Genomic DNA, 7,711 nt, shown 5'->3' with positions numbered 1-7,711 from the left:
TCAGCATGCATATAAATTAATCTTCTTCTAGAATGCAAGTTAGATATTTAGTAAAGGCACAGTTAAACTTTAGCAAATTTCATATGATTCAAAAGAAAACAGACACTGTTCCCTGATGTTTTTGGAGAAAGACAAAGTATTTTGCCAGATTGTCATGTCATTAATGAAAAGAAAAAGAAATTAAGTGGCTTTGTCTGCCTTTGTGTGTATGTCCATTTCTCAAACTGATGTCCATCATTACACAGACTGACCTGTGGGAACTGTTTGCCATGGATACAGTGGATCAGTCAAACACAACTCAAGTGGAATATTCACTCCTTGAAGGTAAATCTTCCAATTGCTGCTCAGCTACAGACACAACAAATCAAGAGAATCTTTTAAGGCTGGAGGACAGCACAAAGCTGGTTGGAGTTCAGGTGATTCTTATCCTTGCTTACAGCACAATCATACTGTTTGGAGTCATCGGAAACTCCTTGGTGATATATGTCATCTATAAGTTTAAATATCTACGAACCGTTACCAATTTCTTCATAGTAAACTTGGCTGTGGCTGACTTGCTCGTGAACATGCTGTGTTTACCTTTCACCCTCGTCTACACTCTCTATGGTGAATGGAAGTTTGGTCGGGTGTTGTGCTTCATGCTGCCCTGTGCTCAAGGCACGGCTGTGCACGTGTCCACCATCACCTTGAACATTATCGCCCTGGACCGCCACAGGAGCATCGTCTATCACATGGAGACCAAGATGTCCAAAGACATGTGCACTGTGGTTATTGCCATGACGTGGACAGTGAGCATCCTGTTGGCCAGCCCGCTCGCCATATTCAGGGAGTATGGCACGTTCGATCTTTCACCAGACAAGTCTATTCAGGTGTGTGCAGAGAAGTGGCCGGGAAGCAGCATGAACGGAACAATCTACAGTATATCAATGCTTCTGGTTCAATATGGCCTACCTCTGGTCATTAACTCAGTTGCTTACATCCGCATCTGGAATAAACTGAAGAACCACATGGCTCACGGAGGTCGAAATGACCGTCACCAGCACAGGAAGAAGACCACTAAGATGCTGCTGACCGTGGTGGTGGTCTTTGCTGTCAGCTGGTTGCCCTTCCATGCTTTCCAATTAGCTGTTGACATCAACAGCACTGTGCTGTATATGAAGGACTTCAAGCTGCTTTTCACCGTGTTCCATATTGTGGCGATGTGCTCGACGTTTGTTAATCCCATCCTGTATGGGTGGATGAACAACAATTACAGGTCAGCCTTTTTGTCCGTGTACAGGTCGTTCAATTTGAGATCAAGGAGCTCCAAAGGCAGAGACACACAAAAAAAAGAGGACAAGGTATGCTCAGATTGCAAATTAACAAATGTCTAAGGGCAGGCTCACATGAAATAACTAGCAGTGATGAAGGCCAACTGTTGCATCACTTCACGCTGCCTTTGTCCAGGCCAGTCAAGTGACAGTTGCATACACCACACCGACTACAGCCAATGGCCAACTAGCATGTACGTCCTGAATCTGCATGAGAGAAATAACTTCCCTTACCAGCAGATGGCAGTATCTGTACTCCTCATTACAAAAGGGAAAGAAGAAGAGCTAGACTGCAGATATACAAACTGTAAACAAAGCAGCTGTCATTCACAACAGCTACCAATTGTAGTGGCTTCTAATTGAGAATTTGTCTGATAAGAAGTTACAAATGGCACTGCCGTTCTCTGCCCTTGGTCTTTTGTGAAAAAGAAGGGATGTTGTGGAGGCGAAAAACAAGGAGGAACTGCTCTAAATGGGTGGAATCATGGAGACTACAGCGACAGGCTGAAGGAACTTTCCTGAACCATTCTCTCTTTGTGCATTGGTTCACTAAGCTGAACAGCCAGTCAGAGTGGTCTCTCACAATGATGAGGTCTGTCACAGATTCAACATGTCAAATCAGCCAACGACCGGGCCCAACTAGTGCCAACGATGTGGGACGAGGGCGATGGACACTCACTGAGGGCCCAACAGGGGCCTAAGTTGCACAGTCAAAGAAGGTTGATGATTATTTGTGGAAATGTGAAGTTTATGTTTGGCTGTGTATGTGCATTTTGACCATTAAAACTGAGAGAAGGGATATGGGTTGGAAGAAGGCATCACCTTTAGAATGACTAAATAACTTTTAGTAACACTGCTACAAAGGTGGACCATAGCTCTAGTTCCAAACAATAGTTCTTGTCAGTTAAATTGTTTGTGAGTCAAACTGTGATGACTTTTCTTCTTGCATTTTTTATGTTATCATTTTTCAGATTTCTCCTCTTGATATATTAAATGATTGGAATCTTAAATTTGGGAGCTGATGACTCAACCTTTAAACCCTGTTCAACTGTAATGTTAAACCGTAATATAAAAATGACTAAAGTGGGTAAAGAACACCCACTTGTTTATTGTTATTTGTTATGGCATACAGTGTAAGCTGCAGACATAGAGGATGAGTTCCTTCCTCTCCCTGACTCGTCTGTGTTTGCAGCCAGCATCTTAATTGTTTGCTTTTACAGTGACTACACTGGTGCTCACATTTCGAAGAGCCTTCCTGTTGACCAGGTTCTTACAGGTTCTTTGCTTTGTGTGAACGTGAGGAGCCAAGGGGCTTGTTTATTAGCTCACATCTCCTTTTTTAGTAAGCTACTTACGGTGTATTCAGCACTAAATCAATAGTTTCTTCGTTAACTGTCTCAGATTATTGATTAGCTGCTACTGTCACAAAGTGTGCTCTCAGTAGGATAATACTAATGGACTAAAATAAACACTAGCCTTGAAACAAATTGAATGCATCCGTGTTTGCTAATGGTCGGCTTTTTTGATTTTGAGAAGAAAAAGTCGTCCATCTATATGTATTAATTTTTGATTCATTAAATTTTGTTTGTGGAGTGAGTATTGATTTTGTCAACTAAATGTATTTCTATTGTGAAATAATGAAATGGATCTGGTTGTGAATCAGATGACAGCATGTTCATCAAAGATAGCTCTCATAAAGAACAGATTTTTTGTTAATGGTGGCTTTGCTGTTCTTTAGCAATTTAAGTTTATTTAAATTAGATGTTACTATTCATAAGTGTGCACTAATGCTGGAACATTAGGTGTATTGATAAATTACTCAGACAAAAAATTCACCATGTTTTATAACAACATGGTGAATTTTAAAACATTCATTTTTGGCTACTAGAGGGCAAAACTCCAAAAGAAATGACAGATGATTCTTAAACTTTAGCTAATATGTTAGCAAACATGTACAGTATGTCTCAGACATTCAGTGGTCATGTTCACATTCATTTAGACTTTTTTTTTTTACTCTGCTTGAAGAATGCAACGATTTATCATTGTTTTATCTGCGGTTAGGTCCAGGTCCAGAGAAAAATGTCCTGGTCTTCTTTCTTTTCCTTTATTACTATTCTTGTCTGTCTTGTTGATCTAGGTGGTGTACAGTGGTTTGGTAAAATCCTGACAGGGTTAAGGTGAAATCAAGACGCTGTGCTAAAAAAAAGAATGGAAAACTGCACTGTTTGGTGATAATCCTCATCATATTTTCACTGTTACCAACCCATTTAACTTGATTGTATGTTATATTTTTTGATGATACAGCTTTAAAACATTACTTTGGGCTCTGTTAACTTGTAAAAAGTTGTTTTTTTAACATATTCAGCATTAGGGGCACACTACATATAGTTAGACACAAATACATGTTGTTTCCATAACTTCAGGGGACATTACACTGGGTATGTCTCATGTCTCTTACAAGATCATTCATATGTCCTCAATTCTTGGTTGACTGAAACAACTTCTGGGGCAGAGGAGTCTCTTATATCGGCTCTAAGGACTGAGGACCTAGGACGGTATGAAGGAGCCATGACTGAGGATACATGATACCATCCTTTGCAGGAGTTTTTGTGAACTGACACACCTCTCTATCGGAACTCAGTTGGTGATTGTATGCTTCAAATGGAGGAAAGGGTTTCTCATGTTGTTAATAATGTATTTCCTTGAGTCCTCTCTCCTCACGTTTTCCTTGCATCTTATCTAAAATTCAAGGAAAAGACACAAATGAGGGAAACGATGGTTCTTATAAGAGACATGAGACGTACCGATTGACTTAATTTCCTGGAGACTTACCCTAATCTTAACCATAACTACTACTGACCTAACACATAACCCTCACCTCACCTTAAAGTTGTCCCTTTAAAATGTAATGATTAACATATGTACTTGTTTTTTGTCCCCATAAGGGCAGAGTCCCCACAATGTAACTGTGTAAACAAATATACCCCCTAACCTCAAAACATACAACTCAGTGCCTCATTATGTCTTCAGTGTGTTTTGTTGCTATGTGAAATGGTCAAAGAATAATGCTGAAGCTCCCCCTACTGTCTCAACAGGGACTTAATGCTGCAGCAGCAGTCACTCTTCTCAATGTAATGAGCACACTGGGCCGAATTAACTCCAGGACTGATGCCTCTGGTGAACATTAATGTCTTATTTTAACATTCACAGGAGACTTGTGGTAAGCAGCAGAACCCAGATTTTTCACCACTACCACATTATCATATTCATCCCTTACATACTGTATCTTGTTTCTGACAGTTTCAACATTTCACTGTAGATGCTTTTATGATATTGCAATGTCATTGTTAAATTGTTATATCTAATTTTGTGGATAATTTACCTCAGCTTCAACTTGGAATTCTGGAAACTGGAGTGAGATCTTGGCTGGCATTAAAAATAAATTTATGGGAGTTTAGAAAAACACAACATGATGGAATCGTTGATTTGTTCAGCTTTATCCTCAGCAGACTCTGGCATTAAAAAGTCTATAGCAGAGACATGAATGGAAAATTTCTGAGCTCAGCTGTAACATTTTTTCCATGCCATCTATTCCCTATGCTCTAATGAAAAAGAAGAACTGTACTGTAGCCCTTTAAAAACATGGGGTACATAACATTGTTGGCTTCATCACTCTGTTAAAGCTGCTGCTCTCTGTCATTCAGACAGGTCACTTTTACATTGCTGTTCCTTGCAGCTTCATTCAGACATATCCAGGGAGAGCGTCATGGCATAAATGCAGTATTTACCATACGTGTGCAATCTTGTACGTGCCTATCTGTTAATATGACTGCATGCAGACTTGGGTCACGCTGAAAGTCAAACATAAATGTTACTAGGTTTGCCCTAGTAAGATTGCCATTGTGAATTTATGGAAAAGTGACCGGGGTGCTCATTTAGAAATGAATTTGACACATTCAGATGCTGTCAGATTAATGGAAAGGAGTGCATGTCAAAAAGGAGCTTATGTTACACCACTGTAATTACAACTTTTGTTTGCACAGAGGTGCAGTGGTATAGCACCATTGCTTCCCAACAAGAAGGTTCTGGGTTCAAACCTAGTAGCCTACTGGGGCTTTTTGGTGTTGAGTTTGTTTTCCTTTTGCCTGCATGAGTTTTCTCCAGGCAGACTACTCCCTCTCACCCACTGTCAGCTGGGATTGACTCCAGCCCCCCCGCACCCCTCTACAGGATAAGTGTTATAGATAATAGATGGATGGATGGTTGAGTTATATAACAGTTGCTGATCAATTATTCTTTGAACAGGAAGAAACATCTCTACAGAACCCTCTGGCTTTATGGATTGTTGTAAAGAAGCTGTATCTTGCTAATAGCTACACAATAAGTATTGGTGTTACTAGGAGGGGTATTACATCATCGTTTACTCTCTTTTGCCTTTTTCTTGTTGCTACCAACTTTGACATTACTGTGCTTTGTGAGGTCTCCAAATTTTCTGGCATTTGTGTGACAGTGTGGCTGCTGGCCAGTGCTGATGTTGTTGCCTTTAAAAAGAACAGATGATGAAGAGCAGGCTACATGTTTTTTCACTTGCATTTACTCACTCAGTAAAGCCAACTTTTGAAGTCATGCAAGTTGTGAAAACTGATAAGCAGATATTCCAGCAATGTATGGAATGTCGATTTTGTGTCCATACATTACCGTAAAAACCCAGGAGGATCTTCAAGAAACATTGGATCCCTGGACATTCCACTCCCAACAACACTCTGAGGCTGAAGCTTGTCCACCCTGAAGACTAAACATCCAGATTTATGCAGAGCAATCTAGTATAGCAGTTCAGTGCAGTGAGGACTGCCAAGACTTGTACAGGGGAGAAACAAAGCAGCTGGTAAACAAACGCATGTCACAATACAGAAGAGCTAACTCCTCAGGACAAGACTCAGCAGTCCACCACCATCTAAAGACAGCAATGTTCACACCTTGGCCAGAGAAGACAGATGCTTTGAAAAAGGAGTGAAAGAAGCCATCTATATCAAATTGGAATGACCAATATTAAACAGAGGAGGTGGTCTATGATATCATCCATCCATCTATTATCTATACCGCTTATCCTGAAGAAGGTCACAGGGAGGCAGGAGCCAATCCCAGCTGACATTGGGTGAGAGGTGGGGTGCACCCTGGACAGGTCGCCAGTCTGTCACAGGGCTGACATTTAGAGACAGACAACTACACACACCCACATTCACTGCTAGGGGCAATTTAGAGTTGCCAATGATACCTCCAAAGGAAATTTAACACGTATCCACACCTAATGCTTTCTTAGTGAGCCACATACCGGGTGGGGCAATGACCTACATATGACTTCAAACAAGCCTCTGGAGGTTAGCGACTCTACAGTGGTTAAATACCTGACACTCTCACCAGTCAGTCAAAACTAAAGAAGCTTCTCGTGAAACAGTGAGACATCTACAAGAACCTCAAACAAGTCCAGTGACAGTTGCAGGTCAGATATCCCGTGACCTGATGACTGAGAATCTCCACAGACACTTGGAAACATTCCTCTCCCCTTTATTGCAAAGACATCAAATTGTGAGAAACTAGCACGATGAAAGTGACAGTTCTCAGTGTGTTTTGTTGTCACTTCTGCTGGGGTCATGAAACAACACATGTTCAAGTGTGCCCTGTAAAATGTTCCTACACAAAGGTCATTTACAGGTCAGAACAATATACTGTTATATGCAGAAAAAGTATATTCTTGCTAAAATGTTGTTGCACACAGACAACATTAAAATGTAGATGAGCACTTGGGAGGAAATAGAAGTGTTTACTATAGTGTGTGTGCCTGTGTGAGTGTTTGTATCTGTGCTTGTAAGAGGAGAATCTATGCAGAAGAATAAGTTGTAATGAGGTCATGTCCCTTCAGTGGTCTCATTCTGGCACGAGCGTGAGTCTCACAGTACAGCTGCCCCTCCACAAAGAAATAGCCCTTCTGTTTGAGGTTCATGTCGCAGTCGGCGCACACAAAGCAATCAGGGTGGCGGAATTTATCCCGCGCTTTCACCACTGTCCCACTGTAGCATAAAAGACAGATAGAGAGGGAAAGAACAAAAAACAGTGTTTACAACTTTGGTGTATGTTCTTAAAAATACTCTAAAAGTGTGATGCCATCAGTTAGATAAAAGTAGAAAAACCTGCTGTATTGTCCTTATTACTAGCAACCTCACAGTGTTTAGTTAGAGTAACTGAACACCAGGCTGTAGTGTCACTGGGTACATCCCAGTTCCCTTAATTACATCGGGGTTCATTCTCTTAGTCCCACCCACATAAGATGTGAGGAAAAGATGTAGGAAAAAATGCAAGGAAAGGCAAATTGAGGAAATAAGTTTTCAGAGACATGATGTCCA

General features: G+C 40.8%; 2 protein-coding genes across 2 annotated transcripts in view; one reads left to right on the top strand and one right to left on the bottom strand.

The window, feature by feature from the left end:
- The first annotated feature begins 227 nt into the window (after positions 1–227).
- On the top strand, positions 228–1,442 carry npy2r (neuropeptide Y receptor Y2). Its single transcript, XM_020614316.1, has one exon. It carries the CDS (start codon positions 228–230, stop codon positions 1,371–1,373), a length of 1,146 nt encoding a protein of 381 aa, XP_020469972.1. The 3' UTR covers positions 1,374–1,442.
- A 5,417-nt stretch (positions 1,443–6,859) lies between these two features.
- The window catches only part of LOC109968195 (PDZ and LIM domain protein 3), a 9,326-nt gene continuing 8,474 nt past the window's right edge, over positions 6,860–7,711 (bottom strand). Inside the window, exon 7 of the mRNA XM_020614278.1 lies at positions 6,860–7,378. Within this exon, the coding sequence (XP_020469934.1) occupies positions 7,189–7,378 (190 nt within the window). The 3' untranslated portion in view covers positions 6,860–7,188. The remainder of the gene's footprint in view (positions 7,379–7,711) is intronic.

This window comes from Monopterus albus, unplaced genomic scaffold (genome assembly GCF_001952655.1).
Source record: "Monopterus albus unplaced genomic scaffold, M_albus_1.0 scaffold144.1, whole genome shotgun sequence".
Lineage (NCBI taxonomy): Eukaryota > Metazoa > Chordata > Actinopteri > Synbranchiformes > Synbranchidae > Monopterus > Monopterus albus.
The sequence above is the reverse complement of the archived record's forward strand: the minus strand, read 5'-3'. Positions and strand labels throughout refer to the sequence as shown.

Bases quoted from the DNA above. Each gene is read 5' to 3' on its own strand.
- npy2r (XM_020614316.1), top strand. From the start codon at position 228: ATGTCCATCATTACACAGACTGACCTGTGGGAACTGTTTGCCATGGAT.